General features: G+C 42.2%; 2 protein-coding genes across 5 annotated transcripts in view; one reads left to right on the top strand and one right to left on the bottom strand.

Moving 5' to 3' along the window:
- The first annotated feature begins 360 nt into the window (after window positions 1-360).
- The window catches only part of uggt1 (UDP-glucose glycoprotein glucosyltransferase 1), a 207,237-nt gene continuing 184,093 nt past the window's right edge, over window positions 361-23,504 (top strand). Inside the window, exons 1-2 of the mRNA XM_061843555.1 lie at window positions 361-629; window positions 809-888. The gene's annotated coding sequence lies outside the window, so the exon portion shown is untranslated. The remainder of the gene's footprint in view (window positions 630-808; window positions 889-23,504) is intronic.
- Window positions 5,054-23,504, bottom strand: part of hs6st1a (heparan sulfate 6-O-sulfotransferase 1a) — a 75,422-nt gene continuing 56,971 nt past the window's right edge. For 2 of the 4 annotated variants that reach the window (XM_061843559.1, XM_061843561.1), the window contains 3 exons: window positions 13,145-13,370; window positions 11,137-11,385; window positions 5,054-9,389 (listed from right to left, as the gene is read on the bottom strand). In XM_061843559.1, the coding sequence (XP_061699543.1) occupies window positions 9,072-9,389; window positions 11,137-11,385; window positions 13,145-13,370 (793 nt within the window). In that variant the 3' untranslated portion in view covers window positions 5,054-9,071. The remainder of the gene's footprint in view (window positions 9,390-11,136; window positions 11,386-13,144; window positions 13,371-23,504) is intronic. The other 2 variants (XM_061843560.1, XM_061843562.1) reach the window with 1 other exon arrangement.

Genomic DNA, 23,504 nt, shown 5'->3' with positions numbered 1-23,504 from the left:
TCTTCAGAGAAGTTTTCAAGTTGTCCAAAAATTGTCAGATTCATTAACTATTTTCGTAGAGTAAAAAAAAAAAAAAAAAAATCAACACATTCCAACAGAAGACGAAGATAATATTCGGTCCAACATTTAAAAAAAAATCACCTTTGAAAATCCGTCGATTTTTTTTTTCTCTGTCGTTAAGTTAAACAAACAAACAAAAAAAAAAATCATCAAATATTCTCCCTGTAGTGCATATATTTGATATTGTGAGGTTTTGGGGACCAGAAAAAAACATTTTATTCATTTTATATACACCGTATTCGCATTTTGAATGAAAAAAAAAAAAAGATAATCAGTGAAGCATTTTATCAGCCAACGCACATGCGCATAATTGGGCGATTAGAATCGTTCAGCGGGAAACAATCAGTGATTCCGTTCATTGCTGAGTCACAATAAGTGAAATTAGTTCAATTCATTCTTTACGTTTATTGCCTTTTTCCTGGATTTTTTTTTTAGGAAATCAACAATGTAATTTCAAACATTCGGACCTACTCCTGAACAGTCCTCACCAAAACGGGGAAGAATTTCGTCGTCACTTTCAAGCTAGCACGTAGGACAAACAAAAATGGCGAGCTGGATGTTAGCCACAGGTGAGCAAACTGTCTCCTCCCTTTTTTCCTCCACGGAACACAAAGTTTTGTTATGATTTCAACAACCTTCACACTGCTAGCAAGCACGAGCGTGGACTTTATGCGGTAAAACGCCTCGTTTCGTGCACTCAAAACTGCCTCGGCGGAAAGAACATTCATACGCTCATTCATGCTTTCAGAAGATCAAGTCAGATGAAAGTTTCTACGACAAAGTCCTCGTGGAGTTAACCAAGAAGGCCCGTGGGGTGTAATTCACAAGGTAGGACATTGATTTATTATTGAGTGTTTGTACTGTAACTTGCCCTTATCAAATATGTCACCGTATTCATTAATATTGGCAAATTTTGTGGGCATGTAACTGTTTCATTTCACTGAGCACGGAGCTTCTTACATAACACTGTTTCCGTCCACCTCAATATATCCGCTTTAACTTTATACCAACATAGTAAATTCCTATTATTGTTTCTAGTCTATGGAGTGAGTGTAAGAGTGTCTATCAAAATCAAGTTGATATTTGTACAGTCAGTGGTAGTTATTTTTTTTTTTTAATAATTAAATACCCTAAATGTATTTTTTTTTTTCACACCGCTCACCACTGAATGATGAGAGGGTCATTCGATTGGGTTTGTGCACTGAGTTCGGGCCTGACAGTGATGGAGGGAGCGAAGTGAGCCGAGTGTCAGCTCATCCATCACAGGTGTTAGTGTCATTATTCAATTACCAACCATCCTTAACAACCCCCCCCCCACACACACACACACACACACACATATTCTGGGGGGGGGGGAATTAGCCTCGCTGCCTTCCAGTGTTTCGTTTTGGACACGTATGAACGAGTGTCGCTCCAAAGAACGTGGAGTTATTTCACATCAAGCGGTCGCCCAATCGAGATTTTGTCGCATTTTATCTCTGAGCCACTGTAATGCACTTGTCCAGAATTAAGATGACCTTTAAAAAAAAAAAAAAAAAAAAAATACACGCCCTTGGAGGAAGCTAACACTGCAGCTCTGCTTACCTTTTGGCTTTGACGTGATTGCTCTTCGGGCAATGTGGTTCTTTAGCGCCAGAAACTTTGGCTCTCAAGTTGTTGGTAAAGAAAGTATACACCCACTCAAGTGACCAGAATATTTGTAGATTAACGTTATTACGGGTTTGATCTATGTCATGCCTGTGTCAAACTCAAGGCCTGGGGGTCAGATGCGGCCCGCGGCGTCGCGTTATGTGTCAAAAGCAAATCGTTTTCGTCAACCTTCGTGATTTTTGTTGCTCAAATCTGTACCAAAATGACTGATTTTCCCCATGTAACAAAATAATTCAGAGATATTGAATTTTTCAGTTACTAATTCATTTTTCTCCAGTGACTAAATAATTGAACACCCATTATCTTTGCCTTCTGTTTTCAAAAGGAGGTATCCCTCAATCTGTTGTGCACGTGCGATAATATGATTACTTTTGACATTGATATGGAGTTACTGTTCCAATGGTCGAGTGTGGGGAAACCACAATGTGGCCCGAGACAAAAATGAGTTTGGGACCCCCGATGTAATGTCAAGTTGGTTTTCTTCAACACACAACTGTGATGATGTCGTGAATGCAGTTGATGTGGCAGCCGGTAGATGGCAGTGTCTGTCAGCAGCGTGCATTTTTTTTTTTTTTTTTTTTTTTTTGAATTTTAACAAGTAGAATCCGATTCAGTTTGACAAAACGTGTGTGTGTGTGTGTGGGGGGGACTTTATCCAAAATGGCTGGGATAGGCTCTGGAGTTCTGAGTTCTCCAAGTCATAACAACGGTGCAGCGCATCCATCCATCTTGATCTTTTCAGACTTCACCTTCCCTGGCGCTTCTCTTAATTCTCTCTCTCTTGCGTTATTTTATTTTTTTTATATCCCAGCGTGTCCTCCGCGAGGTTGTTAGAACATGCACGCATTAATAACCTCCACTCCCCCAGTCTTTGCAGGTGGTGCGTGACTCCCTTTGCCTGTGTATGGAGGGGCTGGGGGAGGCTTGGGATGGGGGCGGGGGGGTGCATGAACTGTGTGTATATGTGTGTGCGCGCGATATAGCCAAAGGCAGAGCTTCTCAAGGTCAAACGCAGGGGCGTGTGTAAGCTGAACCACTCCGTTCGTTTTGTCATTTTGGATTTGAAATTCTGCGGGTTTGCCCTCGTTTGTATTATATTATGCATGTATTAGGAGCCCCACATGATTCACAGGCTGATTTGAGCCCCTTAAAAAAAAAATCACTCTTTGTCAATTTTGCTGATGAAATGCCGATGAATTCTTAATTTCTCACGTAATAGTAAACGTCGCCAAGTGTGCTGTGGAATGAGGTCATTGCACCATTTTTCCACTAGGCGGAGATCTGACGCTGGTGCGTGAACACTGTCAATCACTATTACAGCAATATTGCTGTTACGTTCTTTTTGCCAAATCTCCTGGGCTTTATAATTTTGCTTTTACAGTATAAACGTCTAAAGTGGCGATGCGGAACAGTACATCCCACATTCTATGGGGGTAAAAAAGGAACACCAAGGACCAGAAGTTCAGAATTTAGGAGAGGAGAGTCAAGCGAGAGCGCTAAAGAGAAGTTGAAAGGTCAAAAGAAAAGTACATGAAAAACATGTTAAGTGGTTTGAACTGGGTTGATTTGGTTTAGGATTGGGATGATTTTCCTTTTCATCCAGGACTGTCTACATGAGTCAAAAAGCTGCCACATTTGCGTAAGAAATGGAGTGGAAGAACCCATCGCGTCGTGAATATGAGAGCAGCAACGCGTCACTTGACGTAGTGGTGGGGGGCTCCTTAGGAATACTGCACACACCCCTCTCGCGACTCCTGTATGCGTGTTAAAAGCTTTTCGGTCTACAATGACAGCTGCTCCACAAATATCAAAGTGCGCCGCACATATTTTGGAAACGCACGCGGCTCCCGCATAAGCGAAAAGGGACGTCGTTCGTCATTGTTGTGCCGAGGCGCATGTCATTGCGCGTACTGTAAGTGCTAAAAGAATATGAGATGTACATTAAAAATAGATTCATTCATGCAAATTATGTGGGATTATGCAGTTGCAAGAAAAAAAAAAAAGTACAGTGCATCCATAAACTTCTCGGCGCTTCAATTTTTCACGTTGGGAAAATGGCTTAAGTTTATCCACACGGTGTCCTGTTAAGATGGTGACTCAAAACTAGGATTTATGTTATTATATTTTTGTTATAGGGCAGGGTACCTTCAACCAACAGCCCCAATCTCTCTCTTTAGGGGTTCAAATACAGTAAAAAGCAGCAAAAGTAGTCACTCATAGCTACTATTAAAAAAAAAAAAAACTCTGCTCCGATTTACCAAGCAATATTCTTTGAGATTGGAGCAGAATGTTTCCCCAAGTCGGTTTTAAAAAGAAATATATTAAAAATTCAAATTCCAAATTGCATACAACTTCGTTTGTAGCTTTGATTAGATTTCATTTGAAGGGAATAAGCGACCTCGGTTTGACATTTTCCACTTTCGAAGTCATGCTGCCTTCATGACACATTTGGGTGACTATTAATCACAAAAGTGACAGCACCTCGAGACAAAAAGCGCTCCCCAAACATCTGCTCACAAAACGGGGATATTTACTCTTAATAAAAATAAAATAAAAACTGCCCTCGGTCCAATTCACAATCGTTATGAAAATAAGTACGGACCTTCGAGGAGAATGGAAGCAACTGACAAGGTCCTTGAAGGACATCAGCATCAACATGGCCTCGCCTAAATGCATTTGAGATATAGTACAATTTTTTTTTTTTTTTTAATTTTTTTTTTTTTTTTTTTGGAAAAGAGTTTTATCACACTGTGGTGGAACCCGGGTAAGCCACAAAATCTTGATTTTTATAAAGGTCTAATTGATTACCGATTCGGCCGCCATAATGGATTCTGTAAAATGTCAAAATACTTCTAGTAAATTGCAAGTGAGAATTTTTTTAATTGTGTGAAACGAGCTCACTCGCTCAATTTTGCCATGAAAAGATTTTTTGGCATGGCAGAAAAAGATGGATTGACAAACTTACTCAAACCATTTTATTTGGATTTTGTTTTACTATGATTTTTGTTTTTCATTGCTGCTCCTTTTTATTGTCCCTGTAATGCACATTTTTTTTTCAATTTTTTTTTTTTGTTTTTCACAGTTTTGTTACGTTTTAACTTCATGTAGGTTCACATGTGGCCCATCATAATAATATGCAACAGAAGCATTTGAAATGAAAAAAATGGACATAAATGGGAATATAAATATATAACAAATATTGTATTTCTTTGTCTGCAGACCACCTCAATAATTAACACTGAATTAATATCATATTTAGATAAATGTACGTGTAGTATCAGTGCGACAGGCTGTCATCAGCCCGCAGTTGCAAGCACGACACAGACAAGCGTGTAAAAATGACTTTTTTTTTTTTTTTTTTTTTAATTGATGGCTTGATGATTCACTGTTGCAATCGTAAGAATCAGAGCCAGAATGATGATGAAGACTACGCATACAGAAAAGGAGCCTGAGACAGACTCCTGATTTCAACAAAGTCTCAATCCTGCACTTAAAAAACGTCAAAATAAACAATTAAAAAAACAATAATTACAAAAAAAAACAAAACAGGATTGAGACATTTGGGTTGTTTTGTTAAGACATCATTGGGAAATCATTTCAGTGAAATTAATTGGACGTTTTGGAAAGTGAGTAGTACAGTGGTGCCTTGAGCTTGCGAGTCGTTGTTCCAAGGATATGTAAAAAATAAATAAAATTGTTCTTGAGACACAAGCGCTTTATGGTGCCAGTGAACTCAATTCACTTCACAACAAGCAGATAGAAAATAATTCTTCAAAAAGCAGGATTCAAGACTTCTGTCATTAGCAGTTGAAGTTTACAAACCTTTAGGTTTATTTTATAACCCCTTTAAATTACAAATATTTGGAAAACAAACGGTGTAACATCAAATGTAGCCAGACAAAACAAAAATACTCACAGGTATATATTTTGTCATCTGCCAAAAACTAATTTTACTGCAGTAGTTTTGAAAGCCTTCTCCGTTTGTGTCCGCATGACCGGTGGCCTAGTCGGCACACCGGAAGGGGCTGCAATCAATTCTGATGCACAAAATATTTCCTTGTTTACATTGTATTGAATCATATTCATTCATGTTTGCACGCAGTACAACATTACTATTGTGGTTTTAAAAAAAACATTTTTTTTTTTGGGGGGGGGAGAGACTGGAACAGATTAAAAGCACGTCTATTCCTTTCAATAGAGAAATGTGATTTATCTAAAGGCACCACTGTATATTTAGCACAAATAATAATAAAAAAAACAAAATATCTCATGGGACCCAAATGTGAAAACAATTAAAAAAAAAACAAAAAAAAAAACAGGCAATCCACTCTGGATGTTTCCTTTTTGATTGAAAGCGTGCTCCTTCGTTCAGTGACGCGACCGCTCATCAATCGTACATTCGATTTTTCCTTCTCGCCCTCTTATTGGTTGTCGCCACCGACACCGGGGTTGGGTTTTAACGGCTTGTAACCGACGCAACACAAATCTTCTCATTAGGTTTCAGTCATGCAGATGCAAATGATTACATCACCGATCCTCAACATTTTTAACTTTTACGCCTCTTTTGGTTACAGTTGGTATGGTACAAAGTATTTGTCCAACGCTTTACAAGTTTCCAAGTTTCTCAAACAACTGAGAAAAATAAATCTTGAAATGATGAAATAAAAAGATACAAGAACATATAAATTCATTTCCATTAAATTCAAACTTTTTTTTTTTTTTGCACCATTCCAATTTAACCAAATATGGCACTTGGTCACCAACATTTGACTGACTAGCTAATTTCTCCAAATGTGGATTCGATAGCTATGAGGTGATTTAAAAAAAAAAAAAAAAAAAAGTAATAAAATGTCCTTTCCCCTTAGTTCATCCAGTATTTTTTTTTTTAACAACTAAAATAACAAAGGATGGCATTCTAATTTTGATAAGGCTGCGTTTGCTTCCAGCACCAGAACACCATGTTTAGAAAAAACAAAAAAAATGTGCGAAAATGTTTCCTCAAATACAGTAATTCTTCAAAAATGCCATCAGAACCCAACCCCGTCATATTCTCAGTGAGCAATAACTGGGGCGGGGGGGAGATTACCTAAATGAAGATATAAATAAAGAATATACCAGTACAATCACCTGATGGCAGGGGAGGGGCGGGTTATTGGTCGCTATGGCAGCAAGGTTGATTAAACAACACAAATATTAGTCATGAAAGTCTTCGCATTCACTCAAGCACACTATTTACAAAGGCATACACATACACCAGTAGGAGGCGTACTGTACATAGTATTTACACACAGGCGCACGCACACAGACACACACAACAATCACGGCATGACGAGTTAAGAAAAATGACTCGAACTTCAGAATGTCAGCTGGCAATTGGATAACGCAAAGCACCGCCGGGGAAGCTAGCACAGTGATTCCCAAGCACCGCGCCGTCGCGAATGAGCCAATTTCACTCGATTGGCAGGAGGAGGGAGGAGCTAAGTTTAACCTGGGTCGTTACATGTTACGTGGAGTCCTTGGTGCGCGTGCATGTGTTTTGCTGGTGCATCTTTTTTTTAAAATTAAAAAAAAATCACTGATACTTAATTTTAAGGGCAATGTTACCAGATGAGTCTGAAAATGATCGTAATGTTTTTGGCTAATAGTTGGTGGTATCGTTACTATTTGAATTATTAATATTGGCAATGATATTTTTTTTTTTTGTGGTTGTCAATGCTGTAAATAGTGAAACTGTAATTGACACCCCAACTCCTTTCAAGGTTTTGAATTTCCTTTTGAAGCATCACTGTAAAGAAAAAAAAAATGTAAAAACTAAGATGGAGTGGGGAAAAAAAATAATCTCCCAATGGAACTCATATTCGACTTGGTTCTTACAGAAGGATCTTATATTTTTGTCCTTTTTGTCTTAAAATAAGTACAGTGAGAGGCTTTCATGAAGGTAGGTAAAATTTAGCATTTTTGCAGGTATTAGCCTAACGCAATGTCATCCAATCCATCATAGATCCTCGGCCTTAAGATGCTCCAAATCATCTTTTAGACATGTGGCATCTATAGATAAACTTTTTTTTTTTTTTTTTTTTGCGGATAGGTTGCCCCCACCCAAAACAAAATGTTATGTAGGATTGTGAATATGTCACTGTATATACTTTAAAAATATCATTTTGTGGTGTACCCCAAATCCAACATGCACAGTAGGTTAGGAATCACTGAGTTAGTGTAAGATTTGATGATGAGCAGACGACATCAGATTGGGACTTAATGCCCTCTGCGGGGGTCCGCATGTGGCCCACACACCGCAGGTTCCCCGTATCAAAGCTGTTTGATGGACCACACTTTTGGTCCTGGGGGAGCCCCCCTCACTAAATGAAGGGCCACGGCGAGCGCCTCTTCCCACCCTCACGTGCGGCGTTTAAGGCCTTTGCCGTGACTTTGATAGCTCGCCCCAGACCGACCGGCGCGAGCCGTGCTAATTGGCCGTCAGACGTCTTGCAGGTGAAACGGGGAGCGAGCGGCCTCGACGTCGGAGTGAGGCGAGGCTTCGCGCCAGCGGGCCACGACGCTCGGACGCCAACTAAAACTGAGCTGAAGCAACAAAAACAACAAAAAAAGTACATATGGAAAGCCGTTTGAGCATTTATTTGATATGCTTCACTAGTAGAATGCCTTAATAGTATCATTTTTCACACTAGTGCCTTCAACTGGGCTAAGTAGTATTCGATGGGGCTGCACTGTTTGCATACTAAGAGCAAAAGTCGCATTAATAGTGGTAAAGTATAGCCAATAAATGAAAAAAAAAAATAGTTTTCAATAAATCTGACCATTTCTTGTAGTGTGCCGAATTGTTTTACTAGTGAGGATAGAGCGTGTACTAGTGTAGGGATACTCAAAAAAAATGCTCAAACAGCTTTACGTGGTGAAGAAGAAATCTTCGGGCATCCATGTTGTTCTCAGTGTTACTACAATTCTGCTTTTTTTAAATAAAAAAAAAAAAAAAGCATCAACCCACGCAGACGACACGATGAGCTAACATGGTCTGAAAAGTGAGCAAAGGGGGCTTTGGAGCACACCGTCCAGGAAATAACCGTATCCATCGCCGCCGAATCCACAAATTCACACGTTTGAGGAAGAGAAAAATGCATGTCAGCGTCTTTAAAAACATCAGTCGCTAATGACGGCTGGAGGTACAGAAGAACTCAGCGGGAGATGATGGGCGAGCGCTACTGAAAGGGCGAACCCTGAGCCAGCCGGCCCCTGGTTGTCATAGTTACGGCGCAACCTTTTTTTTACTTTTTTTTTTTTTTTTTTTTTTTTTTTTTTTAACGACGGTCACTTGAAATGCAAAAGCAGCGGCGCGTCGGTCGCTACCAGCGATTGATAATCTGGCTCATATAGTCCTCGGTGGGGAGCCGACCGCCCCCCACCGCCCCTTCCTCCGTCCGGCCGCCCTCTTCCTCGTCGCCGTCGTCGTCCCGCTCCTCGCCTCGGTCAGGACCCGGGGGGCGGCGGGCCGAGGGCCACAGGCTCAGGCCCGGACCCAGGTGGCCCTGCTGCATGTGGTTCTTGATGCGCTGCAGCCGGCGCTCCTGCTGCCTGGTGTACTGGTAGCGCTGCTGGAAGAGGTCGCGGGCGTAGTCGTACAGCTCCATGTCCAGCTCGTTTAGCTCCTCAATACGCTGCACCTGGACAAGTGGGCGGAGCGAATCATAAATGATACGTTATTCCTTGTACGATTCTAATATGGGGAAAAAAAAAAAGAAATTTAATCATTTAACTACTGGTCATTTTGTTTCCACACTAGAAAGACATCAGCTGGCGCAAGGAAACACTTTTCCCTTTGGAAAAGCTGTTGTCAAAACACTTTATTTTATTTTGTTTAAAAAAAAAAAAAAAAAAAGGCTTACTTTAACCAGGATCCCTCACAGCATCGTGCCCTGCCTGTTTTAAGATGGTCTCAGTGCCGTAAAACGCAAAAATCCAAACCGATTACGTTTGCTTCAACAAAGTCAGGTAGCGGGTTTAGCTGCTACTTATCGTTAGCGCTTGTCAATCTACTACCACAATGTGTTGAATGAATCTTGCATAACGCGACGATTCATCTTCCCCAGACATGTATTTGTGTAGTTCGTTTTCATCGGACACTTCGTTTGGCGGGGATTGTCTCTGGTTCTGCGAGATCCTTATGACCAGCTAGTGGCCCCAGTACAACGGTGAGGAGGAATTCTGATAGGACAAGTTTGAAGTACAGCAGTCCCTTTTCACGAGGCTCTGGGGGGGGGGTGCCGGTCCACAAAATTATAACCACTGGGTCTAATCCGCTTCATCCCACCTGATTTATGCAGGTTATGAAAAAACAGATGAACTGAAACTGTATCATACCTTAAAGATAGAGTTAAACAATTTCACAAAGGCAAAAAAAAAAACCTAAAAACATGAAGCTTAGTTTGTTTGCATTAAGCAAGTAGAAGGCACATTTATGTGGTTGTTTTAAATCCCACAAGGTGTAACTGTTTTTAGTTTGACATAAACATCAATCCAGGTTGGTGTTTAAAAACTTGAACCCTCCCTGCTTGAAGAATTGCTGGCTCGCTGCCAAAGTCCTACTTGTTATGAAGTCAGTCAAGTCATGGATCACTTCCATCGTATGCTACATTTTTTTTTTCCCCTTTAGTTTGGACCCATTTGACCCACACATTATTTTTTTTTAAGTAACAATAACCACCGGAGTACCTAACCACAGCTGCTGTTATTTTCCATCATCCCCACGGAGGGTTTGATGTATAAAGCAACAGTTTTTAGCGGACCTTAGAACGCCTGCGTCGCAGCCGATCAGATGCGAGCATTTAAAACTGCTTGTTTTTCGTGCCAAGGCGCCGCATAGCTTTGTAAAGACCACCTTGTTGCCTGCTTGTTTTTCCTCTGGAAAATGCATCGTTACCTTGGGAGAGTGCAGAGTTTTGCTTGTTATCAGCTGTACCTCCAAACATGTATAAACTGTATATAGTGTTTTTCTTAGTGATTTTGTTTGTGCGTGTTTGTACGCTGTATGTGTGTGTGTGGTTTTTTTTTTTTTTTTTTTTTTTTTTTTTTTTTCTGTTTTATTTTGAGAAATAGCTGAGACCTTCAACAAGGGGCGCACTGACTCCTTGCACCAACAACAAGAAAATAATCAATTGAAGGTCAGCAGTGCGGTTCACTTGAGAGTTTAGAGGGTCAGGCTTTGAAGATGGCTTTGTCTTGGTGCAATGCTCCGCAACTCACATTTTAAGTCACAGTTCACAGAGTTCAAAAATGGGGAAACTCATACGTTGCTAAACTAGTAGCACAATCTACATCACGGGAAGAAACGTACGTGATAAGGCCAAACTCTCACTGGTTTGTAGTGTATTACATGTATAATGGTCATAAATGAGTTCTTAAAGTGCAAACCGTGGCGTTGTCCAGATCCACCCCGGCGGCTCGGGTGCTGTTGTACTGCATGAAGGGCCGGATGAAGCGGAGCCTGAAACTCCGTTCGAAGAGGAACTGGGTTTTCCTCTGGTACTCCGTCAGGCCGAAGAAGGCCATGTCTCGTAGGTTCTTCTTGGCCGACTCCAGGAGGAGCTGGGCCCGCTTCTTCTCGGGCACCGTGGACATGTTGTAGCAGCCCACCAGACTCAGGTCGGCTAGCATGCGGACCTGCGTTTCACAGGAAGTGACAAAAATGTGGTCAGTGAATGTATTTACAGCACAAAACTTTTGAAGAGTACGTATTGCTTCAACCCCCCCTCCCCCCCCCACACACACACGTGTCAAACCATTATTTACACTGACAAATTTAATGATGGCCAAAATGCTAAAAATATTACAAAATTATCTAAAAAGACATGAATAATAATAAAAATCCACAAATATCTTCAAAAAAGTAGAAATATACCATATTTTGCAAAAAAGTAGTTTTTTTTTTTTAAACATGACAAAATATAGACAAATAAAGAAATGCAAGAATATTTTAAATATACAAAAAACAATTTGTTTACATCATTTTGGATGAAGAATACCAAAATATTTGCCCCTCCTCCCCAAAAAAAGCAAAAAAAAAAAAAAACAAACCCAGAAACGTACAAAACAAATATTAGGAAAAACACAAATACAACAAACCGCTATAAGGGAAACTGCAGTAGTATTACAAATATTACAAAAATGAGTAAAATCTTCTTCTATGGTTTGTGTCTTTGATTGTTTGCCATTGCATCACACATTCACCGAGAAAAGGTGAAGATAAATACAAGTCTGGGCGGCATGGTGGGTTAAGCGGATAAAGCGTTGGCCTCACAGTTCTGAGGTCCCGGGTTCAATCCCGGCCCCGCTTGTGTGGAGTTTGCATGTTCCCCCCGTGCCTGCGTGGGTTTCCTCCAGGCACTCACATGCAACAAGAATTGGACCCTCTACATTGCCCCTAGGTGTGATTGTGAGTGTGGCTGTTTGTCTCGATGTGCCCTGCGATTGGCTGGGAACCAGTTCTGGGTGTACCCCGCCTCCTGCCCGTTGACGGCTGGGATAGGCTCCAGCACTCCCTGGGGCCCTTGTGAGGATAAGCGGCCAAGAAAATGGATGGATGAAAATACTAGTCTCTGAGCCCTGGTGGAATACGGTAGTGACGATTATTCAAAAGTGAAACGGCAATACCGCGATTTATTGATGAACCCTGTGGCCGACACTCAAATGCTCTGAAGATGACTCATCCAACACACGCAGGAAGAAAAAAAAAAAAAAAAAAAAAATCATAACGTGATTGTAAGATGACCTCCACCGCCTGTCCGCTCTCGGCCGCGATCACGCTGGCGTGCATTGACCAAGTGTTGTGTTACGTTTGGGGAGAGGACGCCAGCATACTGATGGCGTTCTCACCGCGTGCACCTGCTGGGCCGACGGGATGCTTCAGTGGGCAAGCACGCGAGGGAAGGCAGAAAGAAGGAATGATGGAAGGATATAAAAAATGGGACATTAGGGTTTCTGGAAGGAAATAAGGAAGCATGAAGAAAGAATAGATCTAGGAAAAATGGAAAGAAAGATTGAGGTTGGAACGCAGCGAGCCTGGAACAAAAATGGTGCAAATGAAAGGACTGAATGAAGGATGGAAGAAAGGTGAAGGAAATGAGGAAGGTTGGAGGAAATCGGGATTGTATGTAAAGGAGGAAGGAGAAGAACAGAAAGAAAGAAAAGGAATGTCAGAAGGGTATGAAAAGGAAATTTAGGGTTTGTGAAAGGATGTGAAAAAAGAATAAATGCAGGAAAGATGGAAAGAAAGATTGAGGTTAGAATGCAGTGAGACTGGAAGAAAAGGGTGCAAATGAAAGGATTGCATGAACGTGAAGAAGGCTGGAGGAAATTGGGATTGTACTAAAAGGAAGAAGGGAAGAAGAAATGTCAGGAAGTGGAAGAATAACGGCTTTACCTGTCTGTTGTTGGCCAGGTTGTAGGGACAGTCCATGAACTGCTGCAGGGTGCAGCCGGACCAGTCGGAGCCCTCGTAGCAGGAGGGCAGCTCTTCGGGCGTGGGCGTACGCCCGTCGCACATGTGCAGCGAGGTCTTCCACGTGGCCCCGCGCTGCACGTGGCGCCACTCGCTCAGGTAACGGGAGACCGGGTCCCGCAGAAGCGTGATGTAATAGAACTTCCTGCTGGAGGGAAGACCAGACGGGGAGGTCAGAAAATTGCGCTGACATTTGCGATATTTACCAATCAGCTAACAGCTGCTTGTAGGAGAGAGTAAAAACAAAGAGGCCATGATACTAAGGCTGCGTGTAGTTCTGCTCCTGGCCGAGTGATGGCGCTGTTTACCGCATAACAGGAGAAGGGACGCCTGCTTTGTGCATGGGGGGGGGGGAACATAAAACATAATTTATATACAAATAGAAGAGGAGGAGGCTCGCTAGATGATGAATCGAACAAATGTGAGCAGCAGACAGGAAAAGGACCACCGACAGGAAGCGCGTCCGGTCAGTCTTCGGGTCACTTTTGCGGCAAACCCAAAAAGAAGAAAAAAAAAAAAAAATGCTGGCACAAGCACATTTTGCTCTGGTAGCAAAAACATTGGGACTGCCCCACAATGAGATGACTCATGCCGCATCCCACATTTACTCTTCTTTTAGGCAATGTGTGTGTGTTTATGCTTTTTATTTTTATTTTTTTGCTTGCGTGTGTGATTTGTGTTTGTGTGCGACTGTTTAATTTTGTTTATGTGTGTTTTCTTTGTGGTATGTGCGCTTGTGTGCGTTTGCACGGTCATGGGTTTTTGGTGTTTGTGTGTTTTGCCTGAGTCTCTGTGTGTGTTTTTGTCATGTTTCCCATAAAAAAAAAAAAAAAATCTGCTGATAAATCCCGACCTGACTTTCAGCAGTCACATTAAATCAATCATTTAAAGAACATAATCCATGTGCCGAGCGGACCGGGTTGAAGCTCGTCCGTGGTTCTATCGCAAGTAGACTCGACTATTGTAATGGTCTTCTGACTGGACACCACAGATAGAACATTAAACAGCTGCAACTCAGACATCTGAGCATATTACTCTCATTCCAACGTCTCTACACTGGCTCTTAGTCGTCTTTAGACTAGATTTCAAAGTTCTGCTCCTAGTCTATGAATCACTAAATGGTTTAGGTCCAGAATACAGGAAAGAATAGAAACCCAGTAGTTTTCCGAGATTGACAGACTGATGTCAGATTGTGGCGTCCAAAGCAAACATAAACACGGCGAAGCTGTTATGCTGCTCACAAGTGGAATAAGAAATGGAGTTAGCCCCGGGTGCGAAAGAGCTTCAATCTTTTTTTGTTGTCTGCATGACATGGCTTTTTTTTTTTTTTTTTTTTTTTCCAGCACTTGTTTTGAAATGCCTTCAAACGTTGTACAGAATATCGAGTTACTTTGTGGATGCGATGTGCATATGAAAACAACATAAATGCCTTCCTTTTAGGTTTTTTTCTTTTTTTTTTTTTTTTACTTTTTTTGTATGAATTTGTCTGTCTTTTTTTTGTGTTTTGTCTTGGTGTTGTTTTTTCTTTTGAGAGAAGGTCCGTGCGTTTATTTGTGTGTGTGCTTGTGATTGCCTGTTTTTCAATGTTTTTGTGTACATGACCTGTGTGTGAATTTTTGTCTGTATGTGAGCTGTTTTGGTCTTTGTTCTTTTGTGTAATTTGTGCGTGCCTTTTGAGTGGGTTTTTTTTTTTGGTCCGTCTGTTTTTAGCGCGGTAAAGTAGCACATCGTACCCGTTCCGAAAAGGCCGTCCCACTAGAGCGGAGACCTTTCCATGCCTTCAAATTTTACCTTATTACTGCATTATAATCAATCAACACGTCCCCATTAACCACACACACACACACACACACACACGCACAAAACCTGGATGCGTTTGTTTCTTGTGTGTGTTTAAGAGTACCTGTAAGTGATTGTATGGATTCATCATTTAACACACAGGTACTCACCTGCATCAAGCAAGTGCAAGGAAAGAGAATTTGCTGTGCTGACGTGCACGTACTACTAAAAGTGGTGTCGGCGGACAACCCGGCAATCACGTTTTATGAAAGTAAAACAAATCTAGCTTTTCTTAAAGAATAACAGCACTCATTTTACATACTTCAAAAAACGCATACTGTAATGAAATTGTTAATAGAACGTAAAGATTTAATAATGAGGTTTTTTTGTCACAATTTTTCTTCAATTAATTGGATTTTGTGCGATTTTTTTTTTTTTTTTTTTTTTTTTTTTTTTTTTTTGGTGTATCCTGGCGTGTGTCCTTTGGCTTCCAGGGGGCAGTATAACGTAGACAACGAGACACGCACAAAGAAGAGTTTCCCAACTGACTGAAGAAGATGCTGTAATATTAGGCCAGTGGTTCCCAAAGTCAATCAGGGCCCGGACCCCCCAGTGAGTCGTTCAAAAAACTCCCGGACCTCCAACCTCAGCTTTCGCAAATAATGTCGTGTAAGCTACCGGCAGTGTAGGCCTGGGGCGTGGCGCTGCCTGAATCGCTCAGCGGGGCTGGGCTCAAAATAGGATAGATGGGATGTGAGACCTAGCGAGACAGAAGAAAAAAAAAATTCTTTTCTTCAGAAAAACATTTATTACTCTGGCTCAGACATTGTGTCGCGGACCCCCTGGAAAGACGTTTTTCACCCCCACTTTGGGAACCACTGTATTAGTTGTTCCTAAAAAGGATAAAGAATATACACCTTTGACTATTGTTACATAATCTGTCTACATGTGTTTCTCCACCGTTTGTGTCCCAATCCCCAAGCCTTTCAGCATTATAACACTGGAACAGTGATGATGTCTGTTAGCCCGGGGTACACCGTTTTGCCAATGCTAAAGTGACTTATCTAAAGCAAAGCTACTCTATGTTGTGATCTGTCTGTCTGTCTATCAAAACCCAAATGCCACCCTGCTAGTCTTAAAAAAAAATATATATAAAAATGAGGATGGGGGGGATCCACGGACTATAACGGGTAATCTCTAAATCCAGCGGCAGCTGGGAGATCCTGGCCGAATGACCGAACGCACCCTGGATCCCAGAAGAGGGGGAAGATCAAAACTCTCAATCCCATCAATCTTGTCCTCCTGTCTAATGAAGGAAAACCAAAAAAAAAAAAACAGCAAGGAGGCGAGGGAGCAATGATCAAAATGGGAGCAAGGGTGCATTGCAGAGATTCCTGTGATGACATTTTCACCATTCCTAACGCTCCCCAGAGTGGTGTGTGTGTGTGGGTGTGTGTGTGTGTGTGGAACTATGGCTATTAAATCAGCGATGACATTTCCCTCCCTTCCTCGGCTTGCGTACCCCTGCAGGAACTCGGCACAGTTTAGCAAAGAGGAGGAGGAAGGTTAGCAAGGGATCGGGGGGGGGGGGGGAACAGAAGCAAAGATGGCGGTAATGCGGGTGGGGGTGGGTGTTGGGGGCGGATGCGAATTTCAATTAGTTTTTTTTTTGGCAATACTGTGAAAGCAACGAGTGCCCCGAGCCCAAGTGATTCATCAAAGTTATGGCTGCGGCTATAATGAAGGCAGGAGCATATTAGCGGGCGCAAATAAATAAAACGCACGCACACGAAACTCCGCTGGGGCTCACACACGCTTTTTGTCTCAGCGGTTGGCTGACGTCAGACGTCTCGTTAAGCATGTGGCAAGCGTCCGCAGGTGACTAAGCTCATTATGCACAATAAACACATTAACTCGTCTCAAAGATGACATCCGACGCTTTGTCGCCGTTCGGCCGCGGCAACGAGCAGCTGCTGGCGTGCGCTTATGTAATACGCGTCCCGAAGACGTCGCGGGAATTGGAGACTCTAAATTGCCCTTAGGTGGGATTGTGAGTGCGAATGCTTTTTTTTTTTTTTTTTCTTTGTGCCCTGCGATTGGCTGGCGACCAGTTCAGGGTGTACCCGGCCAGCTTGGATAATGGATGGATGGATGGATGGATGGATGGAAGGAAGGTGTCAGCCACAAGAAGAAAGACTTCATATGATTATATGACTAAGTGCTCATTGACTTTTTGTGCGTCATTCATCTAACAATTGTTTTTTTTTTTTTTTAATAGCAGTTTGTCAAGCAGAAAAAAGCTCTTGTGTGTATTTTTGTTCTTGCTGGCCGGAGCACGCATGTACATGTGCGATGTGTCAAGTAAATCAGCCGGCACTTTAGTATCGATTCATATTTTCTTTTTTTTTTTTTCTTCCCCTTCCAATTTCCACAGCGCGCCGATAATAAAGTGGGTGTTTGGCACGGATGAGTGCGATGCGGCTACTGTCTGAGCCGCTACGACTCCGGCCCACTTATTTCTTGTCCCTTGTTTTTGTTTTGCTTGCCGCGACTGAACAGAATCTAACCTGCGCGCGTGGGTGGAATTGTACTCGCTAGACTGATAATTATAACAGTATCACAGAGTATACTTGGCCATTATTAATTTTGGATTTGGCTCGAGTCTGTTAAGATTTGTGATGTGGTTTTCTGTCGCCACTTGGTTAACCCGACTCGGCTCAAAATCATTTGAAACGCTAAGGCAAGGATTCGGCGGCTTCCGAGGTTGTGACACCATTTAACAGCTGAGACCACCACCGCTTTTATGACGAAAGCACTTGGAACTCTCACGTTGAGGTCGCCCGTATGCCAAATTATCTTACTAGAAAAACTGGCGAGTTTTGCCGGCAAATAAAACCTGGTCTCCCACTACAGTGTCGATGCGCCGGGTTATCAGGAATGTCTTGCAAAATGTATATATATATATATATATATATTTTTTTTTTTTTCCGGGAAGTCTTTAACTTTTATACAGCGTTGAAACCTAACCCATTTCCCAAATCCCAGCCGTAATTTTGAATAAATACACTTTTTGCGCGTGGCTGTGTCAGAAGTGCTATCGAGCGAAATCACAGTCGAGGAGGAGGCTTTCCCGAGAATCACAAACGATTACTTCAAAAACCTCAAACACTCTTTAACCTCTCTCCTCTTGTGGTTTTAAGTCTCTCTTAATCACACCATGCCTCCACCACTAGAGTTAGTCAATGTGTGTGTGTGGTTAGATTACCACGCACTTGCCCTTCGAGGCACTGGGTTGTGTTAAATCCTGTTACGATTGCCACCGAAATTGAGGGATGGATGAATATTGAGGAAATACTGCATCGCATGTACGACAGGTTTTTCCACTTTTGTGATAGTTAATATTTTAATAAATAAATAAAAAACACTTGTCTGCACAGTGATTAAAGGTTTTATGAGGGTGACAGTTTCGGCCTGGAAAATAATTAACTTTTCATGATTTCTCGTGTGGAAATAATTAACGCTACCTCTAAAGGAAGAGTGCAGAACACCTGTGGGTGGCCCGCGGCTGGGCAAATTACCGGCAGACAAAAGCGGCATTTTGTTTCGGAGTCGTGTTTAAATTTAGCCGTCCGACCAGCGGAGTGATATCACAGCTGCGAAGAAAACACGGTGATGCTGCACGCCGGCATTTATTAATAACCTCTGGGTATTTGTCGAAACCCAAACTAATCGACTAAAACCAGTGGCCATCTTGACCAGTAACAGTTCTTCGTACGATGAGGTTCAGTTCTTCACCACAGCAATGAACATGAATAGCAGATTGTCATTTTAAAGCATTTTTACCTCCACCAAGTACATTTTGTGAACTGTATTACAAAAACTACTATTACGACCACCAATTCCCACAAAACTCTCATCTAGAGGGTAGACACATATGTCCAGAAATAATGCATTAAAATTGCATCTGTAGACCGCCACAAAATGGCTGCGAGTCAACTTTGAGTCACATCCTTAAGAGCGCGTCGGAAGACGGAGGCAGAAATCCCAGCCAACGAGAGTTTTACCACGCTGAGACAGGTGCAAACCAGCCCGGGCGACTTCTGCCTCCGGCCACATTACTATGTCGATCCTCGTAAAAACAAACCGTTAAAACTAAAAAGAAAACTTTTGGGAGATAGAAACGGCGGCCAAAACACGCCGGCGCGGTCTCCTTCCCGAACAACGTGTCCGGTTAACATATGGATGAGCGCTGTTTACCTTGAGGCGGCTATTTAGATGCAATTTAAAACCGCGGAGCACATTAAACTGTCAAATAGTTTTAGGGCATTATACATTTTAAAACTCGACACAGATGGGAGAACGTGACTGAGGCGGTCTGTGCGATTGCCAGATAGCAGAACGTGCCAACCCTCAATTACCCGCGTTAGAGCCACAATTATAAATGGCTTTAAGTCCGCGGTATCAGGAACCACTTCTAAAGGGTTTGTCGGGCATCTCCATTTGTCGAGACCGGCGATTTATTTGTTGCACTTATTGATTCTCAGCGGGGAGCACAGCCAAACTATCGCTCCACATTCCAAAAGCAAGCTCATTGCTCATTCCTTTAAAAAAAAAAAGTCAAGTGCCAAAGCTGCGTGCTAAAACAATGGCGGGGTCTGCCGCAACGCTTCACAAAAACATGGTGGATATACTGTGCTGAAAAAAGGAGCGGTTAAAAGGCATATTTCCGTTCAATATTCCAATACTTTCAAAGAGGAATGATGGAAGGTTTTTTTCCTCACACAATTTAACTTGTTTCTGGGACTCTTGCAATATTTTCAATGTACAGGAATTCAGTCAGATTAAATACTATTTTCTCGCAGATATAAATGTTGTTCTCAGAAAAACAAAACACACTTTATTCTTGTCACATTGAGCAATTTTTTGGAAATTCTAGGCCTTTTTTCAGAGAACTACAATACGTTTCTATTAATGTACTATATAATTTCAATTTTTTTTAAACACTCATTCAGATCCCCATGCTTCAGATATTTCACTTAAATTTTTTTCTTTTTAGGAAAACCGCTTGTAATTTTCTAACTTATCTTTTACTTTTGAATACTACAACTATTTTTTTTTTTTTTTTAACTTCCACGCCCCTGTCAATCAAAACTGGGCATTTTCGCATCCGTGTACAAACTTTAGTGGTGAAAATGACATCAAGTGTCCCCTTCAATTGAAAATGTAAGCGCGAGGCTCGCCCGGGAGCCGTTTCCCCTGAGGAGTCCAATTGCTTCAGAAAAAGCAGCTGCCAGGGTCGCGGGAAACGTCAGCGTAAGGTCGTGGGTCTTGGCGAGCGAGGCGAACGAGAACGTCGTTCCACGCATTGGAGGGACGCGGTCACTGCTGCGTCGGGGTAGAAAACTCTCGGCAGTCGGCGGCTGTTTGGAAAGCACGTGAGATGATGTTTGAGCAAATTGTCGCCACAAAATTGAAACTGAAAAGGAATCCTGTGCTGAATTGCAAATCATGAGACTTTTCTTTTTTTCCTACAGGTATTGTTGAACAATGAGTTTGAAATAATGATGTTTTTATGATTATTAGTATTATTTTGCATAGTAGAGGTTTAAACGCCTAAAATAGGGAAAATGAATCTTTTTTTTTTTTTTTTTTTTTTTTTTAGGGTCCCTAAATGCAATTAGATTTATTTAACGTGAGCCTTGCCCTGCACACAAAGCATCTGTTTAGGTGTTGAGGTGTTGTTTTTTTTGAGGGGAAAGCCCACCGACTGGTGTCCCACTCCCATGGCTTCCTGGGAATGGTCTTGTGGAATGTGTTGGCTGGAATTGCAGATGATATCAGTGTTAAGTGTGTGCGCACAGATGTGTGTGGATGGATGTTTTTAAAAAAAAAAAAAAAAAAAATGGGGAGAGGAGCAACACGTCTGGACTTGATTGTGAATAATGGCTCAACCGACACGTAGACTTGTCTTATTTTTTTCCCTCTTCTTTTAAATGCGTCACCGCCTTGTTATCGATGTGCACGCACACAAAGTTAAAGTCCCTGTAAAGTGGAAATGAATACATATTTGAAGTTGGACATGTCACAGAAAATTGTGCTGTTGATAACCCTCCAAAATTGGAATAAAAAAAAAAAGTCAAGTATACCGCATAAAATTAGGCTTTAATATCAGGGGGAAAACAATCAAGCCAGTGTCTCCACTTTCAAATGTTGTAGGCCGGTCTGCTGAATATGTAAAAATAAAATGGATGCTACTTCCTCTCAAGCATCTTTCTCATGCCCACACATCCCGACGTTTGACCCGTGAAAATATATCCACATAAAAGCCTCCAGTGATGGAAATATATTCCACATGGTTGTCCCTTTAGGTTTTCCACGAAGCGATGAGAGGTGCTAGTCACCAGCTAACTCATGAGCTAAAAGGCTTCCGAGGCGCCTTCTCTGCCAGCCGACGCGTGACAGGCTCGTCCGTCGGTGTCGACTCCTCGCTTGGGAATCTAAATAACACCACCGAGCTGTAGTGATGCATTTTCACGCTGTAGGCATAGGTTAGCTAGCTAACTATGAGTGATGTACTGAGGAGCTGAGAAGGAGTTTAAATGTCTCACTGAACAGGGTATTGCACTAAAATTTTAAACAACTGTTTAGTTGTGTTTCTTTTGTGCTTGTACTTCCGACGATCTACTAATTGGCCCGAGTGAGCCCCAATCAAAAACTGATTTACTAGACAAATCTACGCTAATTTCCCAAACTTCTTCTGCCGAGACTTGTCTATAGTCAGTCAAGGTTTGATCATCAGATCGAAGCTTGCCCACGGAGAATGGGATGTGAGAGATCCCCCCCTTTCGCTGCTGGGACATTAAAATTGATCTGTATTTTTTAAAAAACTGCTCTAATTGAAAAGGATATTCATGCCGATGAGCGTACGGTACGTAAACTGCCGAAAAGCAAAAGAAGTCTGGCTATAACGATACTCTAGATGAATACATCTAAACGGTACAGGAGTGAACGAGACCACCGGAGTCTGCTATTCAATAATGAGGCACAGAGACGAGCAGAAATAGACACCTCGGCCTCAGACGAGCTCCGAGGTCATCTTTTCTTCCTCTCTCCGCCTCCGAGTCGATCGATGGCAGCCTCCAGGCTCAGACAACTCGCTCGCTTCAGATTTTTTTTTATTCCCTCCCTCCCCCCTCTTAAACACACAGACGAGTGTGAAAAAGAAAGCGGAGACAAAGAAAGAAAGGCCGAGGGCGACGTGAAGCATTTTCTGTACAGATGTTTGCACTTTCTTTCCATTTAGAAAAAAATCCAGACGGACGGATTCTCAGACAAAATCAGCAGAACGTTTATTGGTAAATGCCTCTGAGCTGATACAAAGTGGAATTCAACGAGAATGTTGGGCAAAAATACGCCATTTAACTCACAACAAAATCAAATCGCTATCATACATCGCTGTCGCGCGACATCAAGCATTAACCGTTACCGACCCTAAAATGGCCGCTTACAGGCAAACCAGTTATTTTGTATATCGTATTTCTGTGATTGCAGCAGTCCACTCTGATTTAAAATTCACAATGCGATGGTTTGATAGCGGGATGTGTTTATGTTGAAGTCACGCTCCCTGAGAGGCAACAAATGAAGGCCTGGCAGGAAACGCGCACGGGGTGGGGTGGGGGAGTACAAGTTGGCCACGTTCGTGAGGATTGTCGTGCAATCGCAACGATAACAAAAAAAAAAAAAAAAAATCTGACACGGCTGGTTGCAACACGGTGTCCAAACAAAAAACATCTTTTTCCGTGATAGCCGCTGATAAGAGCAGGTAAAAAAATAAAAATAGAAATACCGCTGGAAGTGCGGCCCATTTAAGTCCTGACCTGAACAGAAAAAAAAAAACCAAACAAACATGAATAATAATTTGCTATCACCAATATTAAATCCATCCATTTGCTTTGCCGCTTATCCTCACAAGGGTCACGGGGAGTGCTGGAGTCTATCCCAGCTGTCAACGGGCATTAGGCGGGGCACACCCTGAACTGGTTGCCAGCCAATTGTAGGGTACATAGAGACAAAACACTGGCACTCAGAATCACACCTAGGGGCAATTTAGAGTGTCCAATTAATGTTGCATGTTTTTGGGATGTGGGAGGAAACCGGAGTGCCCGGAGGAAACCCACACAGGCACGGGGAGAACATGCAGACCTCACGCAGGCGGGTCCGGGATTGAACCCGGGACCTCAGAACTGTGAGGCCAACGCTTTGCCAGTTTCCTGAAATTGTTGTATGCCTCAATTGCGCGTAGCTTCTGATTTCCATTTGAATTTGGTGTTAACCTCCACTGCACAAAAACACAACCGTGGTGCGGCCCGCCCAAAATTTCATAGCTTGACACCCCAGAACACTGAACTAATTGATCAGTATGTCGATCAGTCCATTTTGCGGAATTGATTAAAGCACGCCTTGAAGCAATAACGTCCAGCACTCCGCAGCAATCGCCGGGGAA

Source organism: Syngnathoides biaculeatus, chromosome 15, assembly GCF_019802595.1.
Source record: "Syngnathoides biaculeatus isolate LvHL_M chromosome 15, ASM1980259v1, whole genome shotgun sequence".
Classification (NCBI taxonomy): Eukaryota; Metazoa; Chordata; class Actinopteri; order Syngnathiformes; family Syngnathidae; genus Syngnathoides; species Syngnathoides biaculeatus.
This window is presented reverse-complemented; position numbering and strand designations above follow the sequence as displayed.